Source organism: Zeus faber (assembly GCF_960531495.2).
Source record: "Zeus faber genome assembly, chromosome: 19".
NCBI lineage: Eukaryota > Metazoa > Chordata > Actinopteri > Zeiformes > Zeidae > Zeus > Zeus faber.
Window position 1 is genome coordinate 12,925,122 of NC_137206.1, and position 27,227 is coordinate 12,952,348.

The following is a 27,227-nucleotide window of genomic DNA, read 5'->3' on the forward strand; positions in this document are numbered from 1 at the left end:
GGAGCTCTCCATGAAAAATCTCTCGGATGACATTAGCAGGCTTTCCTTTTTGACAGTAATGGCTTGGTCATTTTATTTTAAGCCTTCAGCTGACTGCCGCGCACACACACACACACACACACACACACACACACACACACACACACACACACACACACACACACACACACACACACACACACACACACACACACACACACACACACAATGTATATGAACCAACAACAAAAACACACAGGAAGGGAACCACTTAACCCGCTTGTAGTATAAATGCTGTGACCCGTTGGTTCTCTCACTTATGTATCCAGTTTAGTGATACTATTATCCATAATGAGGGCGAGCTCCAAAGGCTTTTTGATGTTTGTAAATGACATGTCACCGATTGTGGTTCACATGCGGTTAATGGTTTCATTATCATGATTCCTGTTATGATTATATTTCTTACTGTTGTACTCGTCTTTTTTTTGCATAGCAACACTGTTATGAGTAATTACGCAAAGGCACAGAGCCTGTACTGGAAGCAAGTGTACTAAGGTGCCATATTAGTCATGGCCTGTGCAGTTAAATTGTGTTACCGCCATGCCAAAGTAACACTAAGGCCCCAGTCTTAGAGATTTTTGTTGCTATTTAGAGAGGGTTTTATTATTTGAAACAGTATATGTTACTGAGATGCCATATGACTACATGTTGTGAAAAGCTAATTTGGTGCTATGAAAATATCATAATTTAGCTTGTGTGTTGATGAGTCTCTTTTATATTTATTTTATCGTATTTTTTTTTCATGTTCCTTAATGAAATGGTGAAATGGATAGTCATCTGCCCACCATATTTTTTAAAGGGATATTATTGGCCAACTCCTATAATGTTTAATTGAATGTAGCATCAAAACACTTCTTTTCTTGGGAGGGCTGTACTTAGATGTAGGATATCATTCTGTCAGTTATGATATATGAAGTCTAACCCTGTCTTTTTACCCAATAAATAAGTATTTTTTCTTTAAAGAGTGAGTTACACGTCAAATTATTTCTCAGTGTGAAGGGAAACATTTCCACGTAATCCTACCTCAACACAAAACAATAAAATACCCAAAGCGGCCTACGTTTGAAAATAAATAACATTAACAGACAATGTCCAATCAGCATGTTGGCCCTGTTCTAGAACAGATGACTTGAATATATTAGGAAGTTAGACTAGTATTAAATCAATACCTAGAGGTTATATGTTCGGCCCCCTGGGTTAGATACTAGTACACCAATATCATTATTTAACAGGAGCACCAGTGGAAAGGAGTTGGGCAGCACAGCCTCTGAGCATCATTTATTTTAGAGTGTAAATTACTCACAGAAAAAGAAAAATCATCTGATACTAGAGGAAAATAAGCCAAGAACTGTTCCAGAAATCTCCCTATTGGAGAAACTGGGCTGAATGACACTTAAAATAAACCTCCACTGTACATGACAAATCACGAAGGACTCTGTCAGCCCGCTCCCTCTGGTAAGAGATTCGAGCCATGATTCATTCAGCATGCTCACCACTTGTTCAATACATACGGGCGCTGCCTCACATAGCACATCGCTTCACCGTCAGTGAACAGTGGAAAAGAACGCATTTCGCTGGCAAACAGTCACTTAAAACATCAGGGCTAATAAGAGTCCCTACGAAAGATTTGCCCAAATAATCACTTCCACCGGAGAGATATAACAACACAGCACGAGAGTGGAAAAACTGAGAAAGCTAGCATGTGAATAAATGAGACCTAGTAAAAGCAGCATATGCGTTATGCAGCCTCCAAATCCATCACAAGGCCTTTTAGAGCTTTATCCACCTCTGCCATTACCGTATTCGCAGCAGACGAACCAGGCAAACCGCACAGAGTTAGCAAACATATTTTACAAACATTGCGGCTGCATTGTTAGCGAGCAGCCTAATTGCTATTAACTCTCTTCTAAATGGAGGCTTGTGTGATTGCTGCTCCTACGTGAGCGATTTGTCATAGTCAGACTTATCCGGAACCACTAATTACAACACACAGTTATACATTTTATAACTTGAGGTTATTCAATACCTCAAGTATGTTAAAACTGCCCTCATTGCCAGTTGATTTCCTAGTTCATTCCTAGTGTGTGTGTGTGTGTGTGTGCGTGCGTGTGTGTGCGTGTGCGTGTGTGCGTGGGCACTTAATGTGTGGTAATAAGGCAAGGCCCTGAACCCCGGGGGCTTACTTAGCCACGTTCTCCATGCTGATGGAGCACTTCCAGATGGCTCCTGTGGTGGCGGCCAGGAGCTGTTTGTTGTCTGCGTTGCTCATCAGTGTCACCAGAGGCTTCAGGCCCTTGTACTCACGCACCAGGTCGCGAGTCGTCTTGTCCTCTGCACACTGTTAGGTTAAGGTAATCAAGACGACTGACTCATCTTTTTTTTTTTTTGTAAACTGACCGAGTGGAGACACCCTACCTTGAAGATTGCACTGGCGCAATGCATCTGAAGTTCCTGGTTATCAGAGTAGAGATTTTTGACCAAGTCCTTAATCATGTCCTCACTCTGAATGGCGACCATGTAGCTTCTCTGTGAGCAGATGGAAGAATTGGAAGAAACAAAGGCTGTTAGGACGAAATGAAGATAAGCTGATGAAGAAAAGACACTTATCGACATTGAACATTGGGGCCTAAAGGCATTCAGGTGGAAAGCCCTGCTGGGCCCTCTCACCTCTGAGGCACACTCCTGCAGGGTGCCCACCACGGGGATAAGCATGTTCTCGTGGGGGGACTTGAGCAGGCGCGCCAGCAGCGGGACGGCCCCCGCCTTGCGGATGGCCTCCTTGTTCCTGGTGCACCTGCTGCAGCTCCACAGGGCCAGCGCCCCGCAGCGGGCCACCTCCACGTCCTTCTCCTGCTCCTCGGTCAGCATGGCCGAGTCGGGAACACAATGCAGCAGGTCCACCTGATCACAGGCGCAGACGCACAATACATGTAGTATGTGAATACACACAAAGGCACGTAGCGCGCGCACACACACACACACACACACACACACACACACACACACACACACACACACACACACACACACACACACACACACACACACACAGCAAGTGGTATTGATAACCCAGCAGAAGCCCACACACACTCTCACAAACACAGGCCCAGCTGACTTGAATTGAATTCCAGGACTGTGGAGATTTCGCCAGTTTGAACCAGGGACGTTAATGACCGTCTCCAGATGAGAATAGCCAAGTTGCTGGCCGCGACCGGGGAGGTAATTAAAATTCTATTACCACCGAGTTGGACAGAATTAAAAAGCCAGGGATGCCGGCAGTGGAAAACAGTCGGGGCAGATGTTGACGTTAGGCCTAAAAAGCCAAATGTGATGCTTTGTGACCATCAGTCAGTGTGTTTTAATCCATAGTTCCTGGCCAGTGAGACAGAGCAGGCGAGGCCATTACGTGCGGTGCAGTTCAAAGGTAGTCTCGTAGCGTAGCGTGAAATTAATCTGCCTCTGCGAGCAACTTGCACATGAGAACATCCGATTTTGGGGCTGAGGAAAATATACAAGAAACGAGGGCTTTAATCACGGGTCCCTCTGTCAATAAACAGGAATGCAGGTCGCGGGATGTCGGGGACATTCTATCTGTTTTACCCCTGGAGGCCGCTCTAATGTTTGCGGGCCGTGGTGGAAAAGGAGATGGCTGGTTGACCTGGGTTATGATGAGAATAGGGCACGCATGGGTCAGTGTTTTTTCATTTTGAAAGGGCTTGACTGTAGATCTGTAGATGTTAATATTTACACAGAATGGCTGTGTATCTCCCTTCGCGTCTCAACGTTTTTCCAATGTTGCCTACACGGTACGCTGAGAGCAGACTCTTTACTAGCGATCGCGGGAACAGGGGGAGAGCACGTGTTGCTTTTCCCTCCTCTTAAATTCTCAGCTCCCCGATCCAGATTCCTAACTGTCACTGGAATCCTCTCACCCACCAGCCGCTTGATCCCTCCGTACTGCCTCACGGTCCTCCGCGCCCTGCGGTAGCGGGCCACATTGGCGATGGTCTCCGCCGCCAGGGCCTTGAGGTCTTTGATGGAAGACTCCAGGATCTTGACCATGGTCTGCAGGCCGCCCAGGTCGGCGATGGCCCGGCGGATCGGGGGCTTCTGGCTGATTGTCCTCAGGATCTTCAGCGATCCGATCTAATCATGCAGACACACCGGAAAAAACACCCTTGTGAATAAAACAGTGAAATTTGACAGGTGTAGTACTGAAGTGAGAAAGATACATTTGTACGAGTTCAAACATCTGTGTAAGTGAAGAGGAATACAGTCCAATTCATCCACATCACCACTAAAAATATATAAAGCTCAAATGTTTCATAAAAGCAGGTAAAAAAAAAAACGACGCACTACTGGAGAATAATTGCAACCCTGTGCTTTTAAAGGCATGTTTTTTCTCCTCTCAGTCTCCTTAGTGCTTCCCAAGCTCTAAGCACAAGCTGGCACACAGGGCCTGCTGTTTGAGCCCGCAGGCCGCGCGGGTCCAGTTTTGGCACAGCCACTCACTTTGCATTTGATTTCGTCTGTATCCAGCAAATTAATGAGGACTTCCAGGCCACCTACGTCCCGGATGGCCATTTGACACGTATCCTCCGATAAGTCGAATTCCCTCATGGCGCACAGAGCAATCAGCGTGGCCGTCTGGTTGCCACACTGTAAAATTAGAATGGCAAACACAAGCAAACGGGAACGGGGGAGAGCGACAGACAGACAGACAGACAGACAGAGGAGAGAGAATGAAACACTAAGACATTGACCATCATCCTTCTCTCTCTCCCTTCCTCTTTTCTTCCTTCCCTTCCTGCTTGGGGTAATTATGTTTACACCGCAGCCTGGTGAGTGTTTAGCTTTAGTGGTAAATACTGATGGAAAAGCAGCTATTCACGAACATAGTAATGCTTTTCTGACTGCCGAGCTGAGGCCAGGATCTCTTAGACAATGACCTAAGATGAAAAGGAACACCGCCAGCATCACCCCCCACGCCCCCACCGAAAAAAAACAACAACTAATAACAAGGTAGCATTTCAAAGAGAGACCGTGTTTTGACAGTTGCTATATACACAGATGCACAGGAAATTTTAGAATTGTGTCCCGACAATTAGCGACTCAGTAACAACAGCACTCGTAAGTCAACAAGTGGTTTGGGGGAAGAAATGTCTTCCTTGATTTCAGATTTCAGCATAAGCCCCTCAATACGCCAGACACGGAATAGTGAATTGAAACAATTAGGTTTTTCTGTTTCTCAACTGAAGGAATGTGCAGGAATTCTAATGCTGCAATGTGCACAAATAAATATACACACAATAACAACAATACAGAGATTTAAAACAGGCCATATGAGATCAGTGAGCGTGTCATCAGTCGCAGTGGCCTTTCTTTGCTTGCTTGTTCTAAATTTAGTGGCAGAGCGTTTGTGTATTGTCGTTATTTGGCAATTCAGCACTGCATAGATCCCCATAATATCCAAAGTTGCGGTGCAACGCTGACAGCACCTTGGCACCAAACATTACAATCTTTGGGTTAGGTCATTTCAAAGCACTATTTGGGTGGGATTTTTTTTTTATAGAGCTACATATAATTTCTATTATAAATAGTTGCACAAGAGAAGTTTATTGATGTGCAATGCTTTTCATCTCTAAATTTGGGAAAGGATACACTGTCAGATGGCAACAGAAGTTTATGGCACTCGGTAGAATATGCAAGAGTAAGTATCCGTTATACTAGATGTGGTTTGATATGTGACACCAACAACTCCGGTCCAAAATCAGCTGGTGAGTGAAAAAATAAAAAAAACATTCTCATGTTCTTTTCTTGCACTGTTGAAAATAACTGTTAGAGATAGACTATTAGTTGGGTGGACGCTTTAAATTTTAACTTGAACTTAAATGGGTCACCTCGGCAGTCAAGCATCACACGCTGGTCAAGTATTGGGTCATGGCGCTCCAGTGGTTTTCGATTATACCCTCCCCACCCCGCCATCCTACCACAACCAACAAAAAAGGGAGCGCTCTGACACACTGGGGATAGCGGGCACATGTGTTCTTCATATCTTGACGCTAGCCCAAATGTGAACCATTTGCCCATTAACAGCAGTGGATCTACCGCTTCCTTTGTCTCCTTCACTCTCGCTCTTCAAAGGAACTGGCTGGCCTAGCTTGGTACCTTATAAAAACAGTCGCACCCCCACCCCTTCCCTTTGCAAAAAAAAAAAAACCCCAACAAAAAACCAACCCTATGTTTAGATGTGATAGCCGAGAGAAGAGAAACAGATCATATGCTTCCATTTTGGCTATAACTTTGGTCTTGAAGTATTGGAGACATTCTTTAAAACACTGACAACATCTGACAGTATTTTAAAAGTGGGGGGTTCTTTTGACTCCCCCCTGTGCATGTTTGGGGCATATGGGAAGCCGAGCCAAAATTCAACCACCATTGGGTCACAGTAGCCAAGTTTATAAAACTAGTCCATCATGTCTGTGTTCTCTTTGTATCGGGGACATAAAAACACAAATTAGACGCATGGTGCAGCAGGGTCGTGGCATTCACCCTGGACTCGGTCTTGAGTGTCGACATTTTGAAGGTTTCTTGTCGTCTCTTGACTCAGAGTTGATAAAAAAAAAAGAACGGCACCCTCAGGATGAAAAAACATCACCACCACATCAAGTGACCGAGAAAAAACAACAACAAATCAAACGATCATAGGAAGTCAAACCTTTGAGGAGAAGAAACTGACCATCTTAGAATGGAGAGGAGGGTAAAAACGTTGCCGTTTCCAAGGGAATTCTGGAACTTATAGTGCAATCCACCCAACACAGGCTATCTCATGGATTTCCACTTTAATTAGGGCATTTAAAAACCAAGTAATACAACTCTGATCTGAGACAGGCTCTGATTCAACAACCTGACCTGAGGGAGTTGTGCTTTAGACATTTGCTACCAGCAGGCATCAGCAATAACAGTCATACATGATAGACTGGTGACAAAATATTGCGGCAAACACACTGGCAGGGTTCAACCGTGATGATTCTCAGGTTGCCAGGGGCACAGAGCCCTGGTGTTCCTTTGGAGCACAGACTTTATTCTTAAGCCAAAGATGACACTGCCTGAGTCACTGCAGGCCTATAAAACACAGTATTAACCGTGTAAGGGGAGTTGGGTTGAGGCAAGTGGGGCTTTCAGAGATACCCTTTTGATCCCGGGCCCCTCCTCTAACAGTGACGTTGGGGGTGTGTTATATGCTGGTGTTTTCAACGTGCATGCCCTGATGCATACAGGCTTGTGTCTGCAACGCTGGCTGGCTGACAGGTGGATGGGGGCCACTGCCTGTATTTTATAGACCTCTGTGTATGAAAGTAGTGCCGGGTCTTGGCACAAGTCAAGTGCTGAAGGATGCATGAGGTTTTTCTTGCTTCCCCCCTGCTGTCTCGGGAGTGGACTCAATAGGTAAAGGGGTGGTAATGAAACGAGAGCAAGCGTTACCTCCCTATAGGGTTGGGCCGGTCTCAAAAATGTGATATGAAGCCAAACACCGGACCGGATGGGTATACTGAATTTTACCACTAGGTAATGCAACATGCTAAGCTTAGCTCAAGCTGATTGGCATCTGACAGAGTCAGTCATACTATGGCGAGTCCAAATAAGTCGGACACACATGAGCTAGACGACGCCAATGGAGAGTGAGTGGTGGATCAGATGAGGACCTTATGCAGGGTGTTGTTTGACAGTTGGAGGGTTTGTGCGCGGAAACAGATTGCAACACTCCTCCTAATGCACACGTTTAGTTCTTTACAATTCTACCGTATATTGACAAAGTCTAGACCCTGAATACAAGACAACACCACTTTTTCAGACGTATTTCCGGAAAAACAACCCCATCTTTTATGAGGGTTAATACGGTAATTTGCCAGAACGTCTCATAATGACAAAAGCTGGCAAAACCGGAAAGCAGCCCAACGCTGACCTCGCTATATTAATAAAATGTTAAATGAAAAATTGGGCGGCTGCTTCTTAATTTGTATTGTACCATCCTACATTAAGAAAAACCTGCCGCCTCACGATCAGAACTACTGAGGCTTGACGGCGATGGAAAATAGAAACTGCTCTCGAGGGGGGAAAGACCAAATTACCCAGATTAGACACCTTATAAAACCGTTACGAAGGTTTCAGAATTTTAGGGCTTAACTGAGGACTTGGGTTTACAAAATTAGTCCACTAACTGCTTACGGTAACTGCTTACAATATCACTAGCCACAAATTCACCTCTGGGGAGAAAATGAGCTGACAGGGAAGGAGGCCGGATGACTTTTCAGTGGAGTAATTAGGAGGCGTTCTCCTGAGAGAAGATAGCAGCGGTAGTGCTATGGCTGACCAGCAGAGGGAGAGCAACATAAATTAAGGGTGAGCTCACTATCCCTGAGATCGAAGGGTCAAACTAAGCCTGCTTATCCTCTAACACCTTTCTCATAAATCGGAATGATATTGGGACAAAAAGGGGCATAAATAATAGTCAAATAATAAGCCTGCTGATACATAATTTTGAATTGAAGTGATATTTCTATCTTATACGGTTATCAGTAAGTAAATGATAAAGGTACGGAAATATGGAGAAAATTATATTATTACTTTTTTTTCCCCCGTATCTTGATTTTTGATAAAGAGCAAATTGGAAGTAAAGCCTCATGCATCCATCGCTCATCTGTCACTGATCAAAAACAGCAGAGTGCTGGACACAGCTACCTAACTGCTAACAGCTGGAAATACAAAACAGTGTGTTACATTGTTTGCTTAGGTTGCAAAACATAATATGCATAACTAATCAACCTAATCAGCTGTTTAGTTCTGGATGGTAAAATAAATAAATAAAGAAGTCCGCGCGCGCACACACACACACAGATACACACTCTCACACACACACACACACACACACACACACACACACACACACACACACACACACACACACACACACACACACACACACACACACACACACACACACACACACACACACACACACACACACACACACACTTGTGCGCGGGAAGTCCATGTGGTTGTGTTAAACGCACATTATAAATGATGTATACACACAAACATCTTAAACCTCTATGCAAATATCCCTCGATAAAATACATTAAAACACAAAACAGAGCATCCGTACGTCACTCAATCGCACTTGATTACAAATCTTCATCTGTGTATATGTCATTTCTGTTCGGGACAGAAATAAAAAGACTAAACAGAACAAGCAAACAAAAAAAGATTTGCTCCTAAAATGAAACAGATATAAAACTTGGCCCACAGCGCGCTTCAGTTTCTGATCTTAATTATATTATGAACTACTGGATAAAACCAATAAAATAATCTTGCCACATGTTGGTTGCACATACAAAAACACACGCACACACTTGAAACCCAAAATGTAGGAACCTAGTGGGATTGTGTTATCCAAAATTGCCACTTGTGTATCACTTCCATAATTTTGGAGGGGCAGAGCATCCTGGTTTTAGAGTGGGAATGTTCCTAGAATGTTCCTATCATTTTACTAGGGTTTTTTTTGCTGAGCTTACACTGTCGCAGCGTGTTTTCGATGCAGGATTAGCTCTCCAGCTCTGAAAATGATCTTATTAGGTGCCGGGCCACAAAACTCAACAAACAAATCTTCTGGTGATATTGAATAATCCCATGCAACTCTTAAGAAACAATACTGTACACTACTTTTTTGGGGTTAAAAGTTAAGCCATTTGAGTTAACATCAGTTGCATTCTTAATTTGTGCGCAGGTAGACTGCCTGCAGCTGGGTTCCACCATGTTCTCTCTAAACTGCATTGTCTGGATTAACGGGTGAGGCGGAGCAGCCTCTGAAGTCAAGTGGTCACGAGACATTCCCAGTCAGTCTGGGTCATTGGCGTTTTTTTTTTGTTTTTCCTTCCATGTTTTGACACATTAATATTCACCATATGCCCCTGTCAGATCCATCGCAGGCACGCTTCATTTTCGAGCTTCTGTGGTGTGGGCAAATGGAGCATACAGCTGCCGCCATCAGACGCCTTGGCTCACACGGGCAAACGAGAATCGTGTCAGGAAGCAGGCATCCCTGCACGAGGCCGACGGCTGTGAGAAGCGTCCTCTGGTAAAGCGCAGCCTTAAAACAGCAGCGCATCGTTTGTCCTTCATTAATGTTCATCTTTTCTTTGCAATTTTAAAGTTTCATGTGTGGACGCCACCAAACGTTCCACTACTGTATGGCTCAATAAATGTTTTTTGTTTTTTAACCACATCATCCAATTTTTTTATGGATTTAGCAATTTGTAATACTGACACTTTGCTTGAGATGGTTGCTTATCCAACCATTTTCTGTTTAAATAAAAATACTCCACTACTCCGCAGATCAATATCATCCTTCCATATTCCATGTAATGTCAAGTCAGAATGTGAAACCGTTTTAATAAAATAACCTCATAAATTGTATGTAGCCTACTCGTTTCATGACTACAACGGGATTCCCGATTCCCGGACGATACCCCCGTTGTTGTTCCAGCAGAAGAAGTTGATGACTTGATGAAGTCTCTTGAGGTTAGTGACTCACATTCACAATTCAAAACACACAATGTGTGTTTGGCAAACAGCGATCCACTCTGCCACAAGGTCAAAATTCTGTGATCATGCCAAAGACATTACATGCCCGGCACAACAATCAGAAAGAAGCAGAGCTCAACACACTTATGCTATAAAGGAGTATAACTCCTTGGTTTGTTTGTGTCCTCCACGTACACTTCCTAACTTTGGTAGCACTGTACTGTAGCCCAAACTGTTTTACTTTAAATAAAACTTTTTTACAACACAAACATTCAGAATGTCATTGCTCAAGCTTCTCTATCTACATAAGAGCAATTAAAAGATTGCCCCATTCAGCAGGAAAGCTTTCAGTTGGCCACTTGAGTCAAGTCTCGAGTGGCCATGGGGCCTTGTTGGTTCTCCAAGCCATTTTCTTTCTGGGATAAGTAGCTGAAAACAACTAAGTGGGTGATCCTGTGAGCAATCTGAAATGGGCCACTTTCTTTAAACTCATTCATCTTAAAAATAATTGTTACTGAACAATAAAGCAGGGAATGGGAATATTAGAGAATAAAAGCGGGGTCATACTGGTATAATGAGCATGAACTTAGAATGGAAAAAAAAAACAAAAACAGAATTGACCTCTAAATAAATGGATTAACTTGAATTATGCCTTTTCTAAGATTCTTACCAATAAATAATTCAAACATTATTTCAATAAATCACATTCAGCATTATCTCATTGAAGAAGTACAGCACTATCCAAATGAGGGATGTTAATAATTAACCATTTAACCATTAACCGACAAAGAACTTTGACCGAAAAAAAAAAGTAATTAAAAAATAACATCTGTTGCATGGTAAAAGAAAAATAGGCTATACAATCTATTTCTTAAATACAACTTATGGGGTCAACACGTGCAACCACAAATGCCTTTTATTTCAGGCACTTAAGAGGACAGCTTACGGAGACCCTGGGTGAGGTCCTCTCCCAAACCCGGAAATGCTGGCTGTGAACTAAGCTGTTTACAAACGAAACAAGAGTAACAAAATGAAAATGTCATGTTCACAATAAACAGTTTTAAATGAATTAACAGTGTGTGATGGATTATATATTATTTAAAGTAATGCAGTAATTTTTCCGCGACTTAATTATGTGCAGCCTCTAGTAAAAATGCGATTACTCCATACGTTGAACGAATATTGATATATTATAATATTGAGTACAAATCGAGTACTCGAGTACATGCCCCTCCTTAACGTCGTCAAGTCGGAATGTCGCCATTATCACGATATCCATTTTTTACATTCGTCCTTTTTTTAAATCGTACATTTTAATCTTGTCTGATAACGGTTAATGGTCGGTTAACGAGGGGCGGCTATCGGTCAGAAAATAAATTCTAAATTAGCATCCCTAATCAAAATGTAACCATTTAAAACGCTGTGTTGCTAGATGTATGTTTTGTGTCGCAAAAGTCCGCAAATGCTTTCTCAAACTTTAAGGCCTGAGAACTTGTTTGCGACACCTACATTGTTAACAAGTTGTTGCTTCCAAAATATTTGCTTGATTCTCACATGTGATACCACGTTTGGATGCTCTGATTCGACACTCTCATATCAAGTGAAAAAACAAAAAAAAAAAATTCGAATTTCAAACTGTGACCCTAAAGTATGCGGGGGTCCCATATAAGAATCGTATAGTGAGCTATCTCATCAGTATCAGATTGAATCAATGTAAAATATTGATATTGAATCGTGACCCTTTGAGTCAAATTGTGAGATCCTGCCCAAAACCAAGCCCTATGTTCCCCACCAGAAATTATGTACAATATTGTCCAATTCTACCGAGTATTTATAAATAGCTCATTGGCTTTACATTGAATGCCCGTAATTTATATGTAAGTCAATACCGGCTGAAGGGAAATCTCAATTTCCGCACGGATCACAGGAATAGAGCGTGGCTTTTACGGCCTCCTGACAGTTGGTGGACTGTCTTCCATTTGCTTCCCTCTGGGAGGCAGCACAAGCCTCAGCAGGGGCTGCTTTGCCCTTTTACTGTACCTTGATATACTTGATCAGCTTCTGGATGTGCCAGTATTCGGGCGGCAGGTCCATGGTGTGCTCGGCTGTTCGGCGCTCCGGTTGCTCCTCCTCCTCCTCGCTCTCGGTTGAACTGTCGCTGAGGTCCTCCAGAACCTCGCGACCCGACGGGGATTTACTGGACACAAGGGGTGGAGGCGCAGTCCACAAGCAGATAAGACACCAGATTTAATGTGGAACAACTAGTTAGAACAAACTCAGGTGCAGAGATGGAAAGTAATAAGAGTACGATAAGACGAATATCCAAAACACAATTTGTCAGTGTCCTGACTTTCAAATGGAAAAAACAGCTTGGTCATCCTACACAAAGGGCCCCATTAAAGCTTCGCACTGAAACCCAAGAGCCAAGTACGACCTTCCTCAGAATCTAAGCAGCAGAGATAGGACAGACTAAAATAATGGGACAGGCGGGCTGGAGTCTTCATCATACACGGAGCAGGGGTCGCTCGCTGCGACCATACATGCAAACAGAAATGCAGATGTCCTATTAAATTATCTGAGGCCATTTGAACGACTGGATCGCTGAAGCTGGGCACGGGGGAGCGCTAAAATGTGGTCCAAGTTCAGAGGGGGCCTCGGGGACATCCTGAACACACAGATAGCATATATAGGGGGTCCCATCGTCAGGAGGCACCCAGGCCTGTTATCATTAACGTAGATTGCAATCTACGTTTAGACAAAATACATTATCAGAGAACAGGGGACAAAATTGTTGCAGTGCATCTACGGCGGTAGCGGCCTGCACAATTTGGCAGCTGCAGTTATGAGGAGCACTGGCTGCCAGGAGACGAAGGCAGGAAATGTGCAGATCACTCTATACATCGGCTCCTTGGCCACGCAACGGCTCGTATATTTGAAGTTTCCACTGAGCAATATCAGCGTTTGTGAAAAAGCATTCGGCCACTCTCATTCTGTGATTGTAATCTCGTGGAAGTAACTCCATCTGCAAAGGGAAAGATAAACCCTTGAACCCGAACAGAGCTGAGAGCCCGTGGAGGAAACTTACACTTTTGGGGCGGACTGGCCTCCAGGTACCAGGTCCTGTTTTTTCTTGCTATCTGATATCAGGGTATTCTCCGGCGTCGTTAAGGGCTCCTCCTTACTGGGGCCTTTTCTGGCTTTTTTTTGCTCCATTTCCCTGTAATGATGCGAAATGAGTCATTATGCCCATTTCTATTTTGAAAATTTGTTATTTTTCTAACATAATAGTTATTTAATACTTTGTGGTGAAGGCTCGGTGGAGATTTTTATTTTTATTATTTTTTTTCTTTCGCTCAATTGCAATTCTTTCATCCTTCGCCAATGGCTCCCTCAAATGGGGACGGTTATCACAACGTGCAGCTGCAACAGCTCAGCCCATGCTCGATCTATTTTATCAATCAGAGAACATGTGCGATAGATCATTTGGGGATTTTTTTTTTTTTTTCTACCCATGAGACCTATTCCAAGTTCTTTTTGCTTTTCTTTTTTGAGTGTAACTGAGCAGAGAGGCTTTCTGTGCGGCGAACGCATCCATTAACTGAGATTGTCGTATCGTTAGTCGCATTTCGGCTCGCCCCGAGATTTATAAACCGTATAACTGTCTCTGGATAACGCGTGAATGCTGCCATACGCCGAGCACATGTGGCTCCTGCAGCATCACCCTGGTCTTAAGCTCATCTCTGGGACTAGCAAAGATGGGTAGATGGAGGGAAAGAGAGGTAGACAGAGAAAGAGACAGACAGAGAGGCTATTTTTACATATCTGTAGTGTATATATATGTTTAACTGCAATTTCCTTTTTTCTGTTTTCATTTTAGGTGATCTTCACTCTGTTGTATGAATATATATATATATATATATATATATATATATTAACATTAACACTGTATATAATTTATTTATGCAACATTATCCACCGCAACATTTACAATTTTCAGCTTTCAAATTTATATATTTCTCGCTTTTCCGTTTTCCGTTTGCTTTGGCAATGGGAACGTATCTTTCCCAAGCCAGTAAAGCCCGTTGAATTGAACTTAATTGAATTGAATGAGAGCGAGAGAGGGGGTTAGGGATGGATTCACAAATATGCGCGTAGAAATGTTCTTATTTTCTACGCAAGAGAGCTGGATACGCAAAGTCACCACCCGATCCATGACCGACCACATTTGTTCGTAAACATGTGCGTATGCTGACGAATCGGAACCATTCTATATTGACGGGCGTGTGCTCACGACTTGTAGTCAGCGCGAACCACGCCTCGATTTCACCATATAAAGGGACTTCCGGTTTCCCGCTCAGGAAGTAAAGGAAGAGGAGGCGCAGAGTCGCGAAGCGCACTGACTGGTTGCAGTGACAGAGCCAGCAGATTCCGTCTCCGCAGAGGTTTGCACTTAAGCTGAAATAAAAAAGTGGACTGATGTAGAAGTTGTTTTTTTTCCATTTGTTAGTGGCACGGAGGCTGTTTGGTGATGGTAGCCATGGAGCCAATGGAGGACTTGGATATGGTGGTCTCCGGTGGCGTGGCCGGTCTGGTGATGAGTTGCGGCTCCAGTTTATTACATATAAAATGATAGAATGAAAATACCAATAATAATGAAAGAAGGGCTCTCTTGAGAGTGGAAGGCAGGTGATCAGGTATTGATTACTCGACCCATGGGCCACACCAGAAGCACCGTGTCGCCATCGCGAAAGCGTCACGCCATTTTGTAGATTTGTCAATTCACACTGGGTCCGGCTCCATTCCGTCTACGACAGGCTACTGAAAGCGGCGCTCTCCTGACTTTCTATCACTGAAACTACAAATTATGGAATGTATCAAACCTTAAATGGGTTGAAGTGAATCCTTGCTTTTGTTTTCAACCCTTTTGCTTTTCATTTCGTTCGCATTTGGAGTCTTTGTTCGTGATCGTAGTTGGATTAGCTCTTGAAATAGGACCCAGAGACTACCTGAGCAGCCCAGCCAGGCGCCTGACTGAAATAGCGCAACTGAAATATAACGGGGAAACCTAAACTCCGGGTATGAAGTAAAATCTCAAATCTGTTCCTGGGCGTGATATTTGATTCCCTGCTGGAATTATATTTTTATCTTTACATAAGTGAGATTCAATTTTTTGTGATGAAAAAGTAATCCACGTTAGGACCACACATGCATGCCAGGCTTGGTAATTAAATACCCTTTGGACCTCTTTGGGAATCTACACTCCAGTTTACGCTTCGCACCCGGAATAACGAGAGCGGAGGCGTCAAAAGACAAAACAAACGTGAGGGGTTTAAGAGCCTTGCCGCATGCTGCAACACAGCGACACTGATACTTCTGCTTGGTGTGACTTCTATACTAATTCACATGGCAGCGTCTCTAAAGCACTTTCGCAGGTGAGCACTGAGGTGTCGCTTCGGGTGTGGCCCAGGTGTTAGTTAACAGAGCCTGGCGCATCCAGAAATACCCATGAATATATCGTTAAAGATAAATATGTCATTGTCACAGCTGTTTGGAGTTTAAAACAACTGCACATACAAGAGAGGTCATCTAAGGATCAAAGACACACACGCGCACACGCGCGCACGCACGCACACGCACACGCACACACACACACACACACACACACACACACACACACGAAAAACAATAGGTGTCGGATTAGTATTAGTAGTAAATATCTTTTATTTCTGTATACACATTATATATATATATATGTGTGTGTAATATTGTATAAAATAGAATATTTACTCATGTTCACTAATTGTGATTATAATATATCAATTACATTTAGTGACGGTTATATCACTTTTCAGGACTATGTTATTTGTGCGTACGACTTGTTTGAAATTAATTCGTAGAGTAAGAAAAATTCAAGTCAGAAAGTATTGGTGAAGCCCAACATTTTTTTTTTTTTTTTTTTTTTTTTTTTAAATCGCCTACTGGTGAGGAGACGAGAGTTCCAGGTTCCTCCACTTGAGGGACGGCTCCATCTTCTTGCTGCTGCCCGGCTTGTGCGCCGCATGGTGCCGTCTCCCCCTCTCATGCGCATGCTTCTCATGACGCTCGCCCGAGGTCTGGGGTTGGCCGTGCTCCTCCACGCCCATCAGTTCCACTTGTGGAAGATTTGGGGCGGACGAGAAATCCTCCTCGACTGCAAAATCCTGATGGGATGGTGCAAAAAGAGGGGAAAAAAACCTCTTAAAATGAATATCGTAAAAAAGGTTCTTCCTCTGAATAAGTGTGCTTAAAACGTAGTTTTCGGTGCAACTGCTTTTCTTGTTTATCAGGACACGTCACACTCATCGATGCCTGCAGGACCACAGACACAGAGAAGAGCCGTATAAAAACTGAGAGCCTCGGCGACTTCAACGGGGTTCCTCTCAATGGTCCCCTGGGCCTCAGCAGAAATTCAGCTTTTATTGACCCATGGGAATTCAATGACGCATTGCCAAAGTTTCACACAGCAGAGGTCCCCCACCATTAAGTGGCTGAACAATATCATAAGCTTATTGTTTCTTCACATTCTTTGACCCCAAAACCTTGCAGCTTGGCACAGGCAAAGCAGAGCCTTTGTGTCACTGTTAGTCAGTGATGATTTTCGTTTTTTATTTTTTGTCGTTTTGAAGGTCTTTCTGCCATGCTTTACAACCTGTACGAGAATGCCAACAGGACACATATGAATGGTTTTCAGGCAGGAAAGTTTTTTAATCACAGACACCTGCTCTGCAGAAAATAGCTCAGACTGTCATTGGTTGCCGGGAGCTTGGTTCTCTCTTATTTTCTGAGGTTGTGGGTGTGGGGGTTGTGTTTGCCGAGCCAAGCATGCCCAGTCGCTATTCCAAGGGCTTGTTTTTTATAAAACACAAAGTGACCTGCAATTGGAAACATACAGGCCAATTCATTCCCCTAACGTGCCACATTCTGATTTTATTAAGGCATCCAGGCTCCTTTAATTCTATTATACGTGCAATGGACAAAGGCCATGTACTCAGAACACTCACCAATAAAGAGCCCCATTACAGGTGCTGCTTCACGACACACTAAAAATCCTGCAGGAAAACGTGGTGTTAAGCAAGAGTGACGCCTGAAGCTCTCCACATGTTCCCCCGCAACAAATATTTTCATAAAATACAAAATTCGATCATTAGTGCTTCACATATTTCTCTGATTTGTGTCGTTTTTTCCTTTATTTGTGAGGTTTTTTTTTTTCCAAGCCTGCCTTTCGCTGCTAAAACCCTAAACCCTAAATATTTACACGTGTTTTTAGTGTGCTATGGATCTAACGACTTGATCCACAGTGGTGGAAAATCAGTGGTGCAGCAAATCTGCAGCTATCGGCCATAAAGTAGCTGTCAGTGGAGAGAGTCAAGCGCTCTTCCGCTGAGCGATGACAGCAAAGCAGGCGATATTAATTTAAGTATCTGATAACCAAAAAATAAAAAAATAAAAAATCCAGTTTCTAGCAAGCGTGTTGCGCATGCAACACGCGGCATGTCCAATTTCCAATCAGGCCTTAATGTCAAAACGAATCCACGACGCTGAACAGAGAAGGAGAGTCTGCTTCCTCCCTGTGCTGCAGGTTTCCTTTTCTCTGGCCGCCTCCGTGTGTTTGATTGAGGCTGTCTATTCTAATAGAGCTGCTTGAAAAAGAATTGCTTCCTCACAGTGGAAACCCTGATATCTTTGGAGATTAGGTGTGTTTCCTTTGGCTACGAGGGGGCTCTCTGCTTTGCAATCAAAAGAACCGGGACCGAGCCGTACAAGATTGCCTTTCTGACAGGCAGATTCTGTTACTTTAACCCACTGAAATTAAAACTGGAACAGATTTCGCTCTGAAGAAAGCCTGCAACAATTTCACGCCTAAATATTTCTAAATCCAGGAAATAACATAGCCTTTCACACCGTTGTCAACTCGCATAAAATAATGTTATCCGAAATCGACCGAATCAATTTGAAACAAAAGCAACAGTTTGCCAAGTCGCTCGCGTCGCTTTGCCGCGACGCGAGCGACTTGACAGCGAGAAATGATTCAATAATTGCAGTGAGTCCTAAAAAAAACATTTGCAGCATTTTGATCCATGCCCACTAGCGTTACATAACGCACTGCCATGAACACATCAAAGAAGCAGAAGACAAGACCGTGACATGATTTGTGCCTCAGCAAACTCCTTCAGAGGGTTTTTTTTACGGCCTCTGTCCATCATCTTTAGAGGGCCGGGGCTCATGGCATCACTCTTCACACAGGACTTATAAAACATAAAAGCCTGGATTTTTTTTTTTTTTTTTAACACATAAGGCTCAGCTTGGCACCATTCGTTGGCTTAGCAAAGTCTTCAAACTCCAGCCCCGCCACTCGAAACCCACCCTGGCCCTCGGTGGCACACTGTGTTCTATCACCTACAGTAAAAAAGTCACACTGACCGACCACAATTTGACAGATATCAGCAAAGCACTGTCTGGAGTGTGGAGGCAGACTAGGTTGTGTTTTCAATGGTTAAAAAGTGAAAGCCGTTTAAGATCGCTTACGGCAGTAAATGCCTCCGCCAGAAAGTATATGGCGTATGAGAAAATCCCTCTTAAAATTTGGTTAGAAAATTATTTAGTCAAAGCCTAAAATGTGCAGAATAGCTCAGGGAAATAGTTTGTTTCTGAAAAGTCACTGTGACTATAAACAATTTCAGTGAATATCTGAAAATTGCTTTCCCACAAGATGATCTATTTAGATTTTCTTTCAAGGGGAAAGTAAAGGATATTGTTCAAATTAGCTAAAAAATGGTTTTGGTGAAAGTTATGAGTAAACTTCAAGCTATGCAGGAAAACTGGAAGTGTCTTCCATTCAAGCTTCTCAATGTTTGACGAGCCCGAGATGAAGCCATACTTTCCGACAAACACGCCGCGAGAGTGTGTGTGAGAAAAATAACGCGTTCATATTTTCAAATGATTAACAGATTTTTTTTTTGTAGCGCAGCTGGTAAAAATTACGGAGTTGATTTGTTATGTCATCAAATCGCTCTGGCAGGAAAGAGCACTACTGAATGAATCAGACCGATTTCAACGTCTGCAGACGAGTTCGCCTGTCTGCGTGCGCTCGCATCCCCCCTTGTGTGTGTGTGTGTGTGTGTGTCTTTACGTGAGTGCATGTGTGCGTGTGTAAGCTGCCGGGCCCCTTTGACAGAATGTTAAAAATAGGGGGGCTGACACACAGGGGAGGAGGATGCATCGGAAAGCTTTTCAGCGCTCTGACAACCAGACACTAGCTCACTGGTGAGAAACAACTCAAACACTGATTTCACACACACACACACACACACACACACACACACACACATACACACACACACACATACATGACTCATGCGGGATCAATGTATTTCATACGTCGCGAGTTGGGTTGAGAGCCAAGCTTTAAGCAACAAAGAAGCTTCTGTCATGCTCTGTCGAGCTAAACGTCTGTGTTTGCGGCTGCGGGTCGCATCTGCTGCCTCGGGTCCACGGTACCTGGTTGTTTATGTTCTCTGCGAAGTGGGGAGTCCTGTTCTTCAGGAGCGTCACCAGGTCTTTGTACACGTCACTCGTCCTCTCGTAGGTGCTGTCGTCGCCCTCGTGCGTTATACCCTGTACGATAGGAAGAGGAGAAATGACTCTGTTAAATTATTTTGTTCAAAGCAAATTGTGCAGCTTATCAGGTTTTTCCGGGTTCAATAGATCAGCCTTAACGCACGAGACCAGAAACAGGAAGTTGCGCCCAACCTACTGGTAACCTACTGTAGCTAATTTTATGCTCAGGACGTATCAAAACAATTGCAAAAAATACTTTCAAATAAATTTGATTTTACAGCTATTTGAAAGATATTTAAAAAAACACCACGAAGACATGTGGGACTGTGATGCGAATTTCCCTTTTAGAAAAGGAGATTTAACATTATTCTTTCAGATTTTGGCCCATTGCAGCGTGCGAGAAGCTTCAGCAGAGCAGCACATTTCTCAATAGTAAAATGTTGGCGGGTTTGTGCTCTAAATGCCATCATCAACATCTTGTAACCTTTTCCCGCTGCACCAAAAACCCGGCAACACCCGCTAACATCCGGCATTCGTCACCACTGGGAAAGGAAAAACCCAGTTCTCAATCCCGGGTTAGACCCAGTTTTAATCGGCTCCACCTCCGATCGGCTCTGATGTGAAGAGACACTCAACCCGTTTATTTTGGCCCCTTTACCCGCGTGACGTGCATTGAAATTCCGGACGCTGTCGCATAAATAGACTATATATAGAATATCCGTGTATCATTCCATCATTTCACATCCCATTTAGAATCCAAAATCTCCAAAATTTTTCCCGCAAGGGGGACCATGAAATGTTGTGAGTGTGGGGATCACAGCGTGGGGGCCACCACACGCTGCTTCTACTTTAGCGTTGGGTCGTTCACGAACGATCGGATTCTTTTGAACGGCTCAAAATACTTATTTTCAAGTTTTACAGTTTCATGTCGTCGTTTGTTTAAGTTGCTGTCTCCCCTACTGTTTTGTTCCCGATCACACTGGAACAATGACACGACCCTTTTCTGACGCGTTCATGACCTTGAACGTGAAAAAAAATAGGACTACTCCTGCCAATGGGAAAGGTGTCAAGCACCTATTTTTGGTCTGAAAACGGTATTAATAAGGTGAAAACGGTATTAATAAGGTGAAAACGGTATTAATAAGGCCTCGGTTGAAAGACTTGTGACCATGTCCTTTTGAGTATCCCTGAAAAAATAAATTTGACGTCGAAGTAAACCGCCAAAAAAAACAGTGCAATCATTTTAACAATAGAACGGTGAAAAGACCCGTTCACGCGGGTTAGCCGTCGCTTCATCTCCCTAAAGTTACCTTGTTGAGGAAGACTCCGGCCGTGCTGCACGTGACATAGAGGGTCTCGGTGTCACAGGGCTCGATCACGAGGTAACAGATATCACCGTGCACCTGCCTCCACGGAGGGCTGTGGCAGCCGTTGGAAAACTCATAATCTATCAAATAAAAAAAAAAACAAGTTATAGGAGTTATGCACACTTGACAAATACCGCAATAGACTTTGTGTTCTTATATCCTGCGCCGTTCAAAATCAGGTCAGGTGTGTGTGTGTGTGTGCGTGCGTGCGTGCGTGCATGCATGTGTGCGCGCGTCTGTGTGTTCTGGTAGAAATTCCACCGGGTTCAAAGAGTGCACCATCACAAAATGAGAAATCATGCGGAGCGCTCCGCTGCCAAGGACTATGACAGATCGCCCCGCATGCAGCAGGTCCAGCACGAGGACCCGGGTTAGCGCTGAGATTTCACTCCTGGGTGTAGATCATCTGCTAAAAATCAGGGCCACGTTGTGACAGTCATATTTTACGGCTAGGCCCGCCATGACAGATTTGGAGAGTCGTCGTGTTTAAATTTCTACCTTAGCAGAAGGGAACGCTCTTTTCAAAGACCTTTGGTTCGCGTAGCGCGCTTCAATAAAAGGGTGAGGTGTTACGGCGCGAGGAATTCCAAAATTTCATCTGGCAGATATAATGACTCGGATGATTATTTTTTTTTTTTTAGATTGTGTGTCTGTTTGAGGGGGTGGGTGGGGGTGGGTTTCTATCCACGACGAGCGAAAGCGTTGCTTTCCTGCAAAACCCCCGGCATAAAAAACACATCTAATTCGAACCTGATGTGTATCGGAGGGACTTCAGCACCCTCCGCTTCCTTTCGCCGCAGAAGCGTTTCAGCAGCTCCACTTCATTCTTCACGGCGGCCGGGCTGAGTCTGACTTCTCTGAAGCGAAAATGAAAGAGCAGAACAAAACAAACTGTGAATTCCGCTCGCCCTCATTCGCGCCCCTGTCATCCTCCGCTGCTCGGCGGCCGGCCTAATCGGAAAGAAAAGGCAGACTACCGCGCCGAGAGCCAGCTCGGGAGCGGGAGGGGTGGAGGAGCGCGGTGGAAGATAAGTGTGCAGAGACAGAAAAGACAGTTATAAGTTCTAGATAAGGACGACGCTCACTGGGAGATCTGCTTGAGGGAGTTACTGAGGAGCTGGTTGTCCAGGTGCTGGAGCAACAGAAACAGCTTGACCTTGATCTCGGATTCCTTTGCCAGGTCGCCCTCCTTCACCTCGTCCACCAGGCGCAGCGCCGACGTGTCTTCCCTCTCGGTGACGGTGGCGAAGCTGGGACCCAGAATCTTCACCACGGGATCTCTATTTTCTTTCCCCCACCGAGAAAATGGAATTTATGTTATCGATTTGACGTGGAGCACAGTACACAAAATATTTATAATGATGACAATCAATGAATACATAAACAAATTAATAAAGTAGGTGAAGGATGTACAAATACTGAGTCAAGCATTAATACACATTGATTCGAATTGCATACAAATGAGTCCTGGAGCAGATGGACAGATGGGAGCACAGGTTAACTATTTTAATAGGACAGAAAGGGCCGCCATCTCTTGTAAAAGAATTCCTCTGACCCCCCTGTGTAGTGTGTAAAGAAAATATTTTTAAAATGTTTTCCATTTTCTTTTCAAGAAAATATTTTTTCAAGTCAACAAAAGGCATCAAAATCTCCCAGTAAGATAGGGGAATGCAGGATAGGTTGACGATTTACAAGCCAGAATTATCCTCTTGGTGGATAGCGGGTTCTCTATTTTTCTGAGATTGGGATACCCTGAGCAGTCTGTAATATCACGAGTAAGATCAGCATAACTAAATCTGAAAGAAAATATACTGCTGTACAATTATTTTTTCCTTTCAGATTTCTTTCGGGCTTTTGAGGCTTCCAAGTCCATGAAGGGGATCCTCAAAATGGAGGTTATTTGTCACATACATATACATGCGGCCGTACATATACGCAGTGAAATGTCATGACACCCGGTGATTACGCACAGTAAGCTCTAAAAATACAAAAAATACTCAAATGTGCGCAGCCGACACGAGGTGCTCGCGCGGGCGGCCGCCATCTTGAGTCTTGAAAATGGCGTTCATTAACCAATCGCTGATCCGTCTCGGTAATTAAAAAAAAAAAAAACCCTTAGTTCAAATGAATTATTTCAGGGTGGCGTAGGTCCAATACAAAAATGACGTCTGGACACGGCGAGAGAAACATTGCGCACTGTATGTGGGGTTTTTCCCCCTTTCTAAACGCAAAATGATCATACTTTGACGAAGGTTTATTTAGTTATATCCCTCTGACAAATATCTATCACCAACGTATCTGGCTTTGGCATTTTCCCCTCGGCGGACATATCTGCAAAGAATCACAAATATAATCTCATGGCAACGTAATTGGATAGAAGGAGAGGATAACAAGGAGGACAAACAAATTAAGTCTGCGGTTACGAGGGGGGGGGGGGGGGTACGCTGGCGGCGGGGCTGCTTGGGATGCAAATGGGATTCAAATCTCATCCTTTCGCGGTTGGCCTGGCTTTACCTTCCAGACAAGCTCGAACCTCCTTCAGCCGCTTGCTCTCCGCCAGCTGAACCACTTTCGAGAGCTGACTGAAGCTGTGCACGGTGATGGTCGGAGGGGAGAGCTGCAGCAAGGGAAGTCCCTCACTGCTCCGCTCGTGGGACTGTACGTTGGGACCGCTGGAGGGGAGGGGAGAATCCCGATTTTAAAAACTTTTGAAATACCCGCGAATCAGAGCGGCGCGATCGTTCGAAATTGGGTCTGGAAAGACGTTCCGTTTACGTCTATATGAAATACTTAAAAAAGATTTTCAGTCACGACAAAAGTATAGCCTGCCACGACGGCTCGAACGGAGGTGGAAAAAAACATCGCAATGTGACGTCGCGGTGACAATATATGCGGAGACACCGAAATAACACCGTCGATTATACGAACCTGACGAGATAGCCTGTGTGGAAATCGGACTCCTCTAAGGTGGTGTTCCACTGCAGCGGCTCCTTAAACACATGCTTGGCCTCTCGCGGGTGCCGGGCGCCGAAGTGCTCCACGAACTGCAGGATGCTCCTCAGCAGGGACTCGTTGATCGGCGTGATCTCCAGTTTGCCGATGCCGGAGCTGGCGGAGGTCCATTCGGCGGCCCTGGTCAATGTCATCCCCATTGTATCAGAGGTTGTGGTTATCTGAAATTGAAGGAACTAGCCACGTTAATGATGCAGGTCGTGTAAGTGTTTGACTAAATACAGTATAAGGATAAACAAAGGAGATTTGTTTTATAAATTATTATGACATTTTACACTGCAACCATATATTTATTTGCTATACGTAAATGGTTAGAATTAAATATGTTCCGATTTTAATGCTATTCATTACTTTCCATTTTGAATCTTACAATAGCATACAAAGTATACTTACTATATACTGTACGCTTACATATACGACAGTAAATATATACGTATCATATAGACCGTAAATACGTAATTAAGTATTTGTACTTGTAGTACTTTAGTTTCGGAGACCTTTTTAAATAACTATGAAACCAACTGTACTATGTTTTCAAACTATAATCAGGATCTGCACGAGGGGAAAAAAAGAACAAAAAGGAACCTACAGACTCTGCTATGTCAGGGGCACTGGACATGTCAAGCAAGAATTTTACATATACGTGCAATATTTACCATAAATAACTAGTTAACTACAAATAAAATTCAAAACGTATTTCAATAATAGGGATACGACGTTCCTCGGGAATGACGTCACATTTTGCAACGCGTCGACGGACCCCCCCCCGGGAGGGCGCCGCTAAAAAAAAACCGTCGCGTAAAAGTGAGTGACGCTCACCTGTTGGCAGGTGAAAACGAGGGGGAATAAAACCACCCGGAGCGCAATGTTTTACACTTGACACTCCGTGTTTCGATAAACACGCTCTCATAACTCAACGTACGAATAAACACACACTGTTTGGCGAAGACCAGGACGTTCCAGAAGAAACCGTGTGTGCGTGTGTGTGCGTGTGCGTGTGCGTGCGTGCGTTTGCCTTATTCTACGGCGTGAACGGACGGCGGCTCCTCCACGGCGGCGGGGCGGCGAGCTGCGGGTCGGTGACCGGCGTCCAACTGGAGCCGGGCCCGTCAAACCCTCCGCTTTAGCAGGGCTGCCGCGGGGTTGTGACGTCACGGGGAGTTCACGTGACGACGCCGACCCCCAGGGCGGCCGCGGCCACGCGCTGTTTCCACGGAAACCCATCAACAGCTCGGCCGCTGTCGCGGGGGCCGAGCGGTTGCCATGACACGGCCAAACAATCGAGGAGGCGGCGCGTCTATAAAAACACGTGACCGTATGACTAGAACGATATACCCAAACGTTTTGCCGAAGTAAAAACACGAATAGCCTGGCACAAAACGACGCTAGTACAATTGTGAAAATACCACATTGACATTGTACTTGTGTAAAAGTTTAGAAGTACTAAAAGTATTAAAAGTAAAAGTACTTTACATCCAGTCCCTCATTTTCTTTTTTCTTTTATTTAATTACTTATTTATTTGATTTTGATTTGATTTGATTTGATTTTATATATCAACACGAACCCTAATTGATTATTGTGATTATTATTATGACTATTACTATGAATATTAAGTACAGCGGAACCTCGCACTACGAGTTTAATCCGTTCCGTGACCGGGCTCCTTTTACGATATGCTCATTTTACGAATGAATTTTCACCATTGAAATTAATCGAAATATAATTCATCCGTTCCAAGTCCCAAAAAACACCCCAAAATCACCCAAAAATCATTTTTTAAGGGTTTTAAAACAGAAGAGGTGTAGTTACACCACACACGTTCCTTTTTCATGTTTATCAAGCAAAAACTGTACTCCACTGTATTAATATTATTACTATTACTACTATTATTATTATTTATTTATTTATTTATTTTAATTATTAGTATTATTTTAAACCACAGTAACAAGACTGTAAGAAATTTAGTAGAGCAAAAAAGTACAGATATTTGCCTTGAAATGTAGCGGGGTAAAGGTTGAAAGTACGTACAGATACTTTTAAAATGTACTTAACTTTTACCATCGATCTGTAAACCGAAGCATCACGTGTGGGGAGTTTGAATGGTATTTGGAGAAGTTGCATTTGGCTTTGTGGCGACAGCTCACCTGGCCAGATGAACGACAGAACCCCGCCCCCCAGTCACTATAAATGCTATGACAACAAATGCTTTCCTTTTTCAGTGTCCACACAACCACATATTTGAGAGCCTATTTCCTCTCCGACTGCTGGTTTGGCAGTGTTCTAGAGACAAACATTGGGCACCGAAAATGTTCTATTTGGGTTTGGATTTTCTCTGTTTAGGCACAGCAAATAGGTTCACTCAGTTCAAGGGAGAATGTAAGAAAGGTTTGTTGTCGTAGCCTCGATGGGGGATGGAGAAACCGTGAACGCGAGCGCCGACGTCCGCTCTCGTGTCCTGGATCGGTTGTTGACGCCGCGGCCCCGCTCCCGTGTCCTTTTCTCCGTGAAGTGCGACGTGTCCGCCTCCCGTGAGGACCTCTGTCAGATTCACCCCGACCTCACCGCTCGTTTCAAGATGCATTTCGACTCCCCCTGGGGTTTTGTGCGTTTTGATCCGCGGAGGAGGA

General features: G+C 44.0%; 1 protein-coding gene across 1 annotated transcript in view; it reads right to left on the bottom strand.

The window, feature by feature from the left end:
- Window positions 1–24,739, bottom strand: part of odad2 (outer dynein arm docking complex subunit 2) — a gene marked incomplete at both ends in the record, with an annotated part of 48,191 nt that extends 23,452 nt beyond the window's left edge. The window contains 14 exons of the mRNA XM_080020375.1: window positions 2,223–2,377; window positions 2,455–2,565; window positions 2,707–2,940; window positions 3,976–4,185; window positions 4,552–4,698; window positions 12,664–12,820; window positions 13,709–13,840; window positions 16,603–16,823; window positions 20,161–20,277; window positions 21,531–21,667; window positions 22,338–22,444; window positions 22,673–22,874; window positions 24,102–24,259; window positions 24,516–24,739. Coding sequence (XP_079876501.1) covers window positions 2,223–2,377; window positions 2,455–2,565; window positions 2,707–2,940; window positions 3,976–4,185; window positions 4,552–4,698; window positions 12,664–12,820; window positions 13,709–13,840; window positions 16,603–16,823; window positions 20,161–20,277; window positions 21,531–21,667; window positions 22,338–22,444; window positions 22,673–22,874; window positions 24,102–24,259; window positions 24,516–24,739 — 2,312 coding nt within the window. The remainder of the gene's footprint in view (window positions 1–2,222; window positions 2,378–2,454; window positions 2,566–2,706; window positions 2,941–3,975; window positions 4,186–4,551; window positions 4,699–12,663; window positions 12,821–13,708; window positions 13,841–16,602; window positions 16,824–20,160; window positions 20,278–21,530; window positions 21,668–22,337; window positions 22,445–22,672; window positions 22,875–24,101; window positions 24,260–24,515) is intronic.
- Window positions 24,740–27,227: the final 2,488 nt, after the last annotated feature.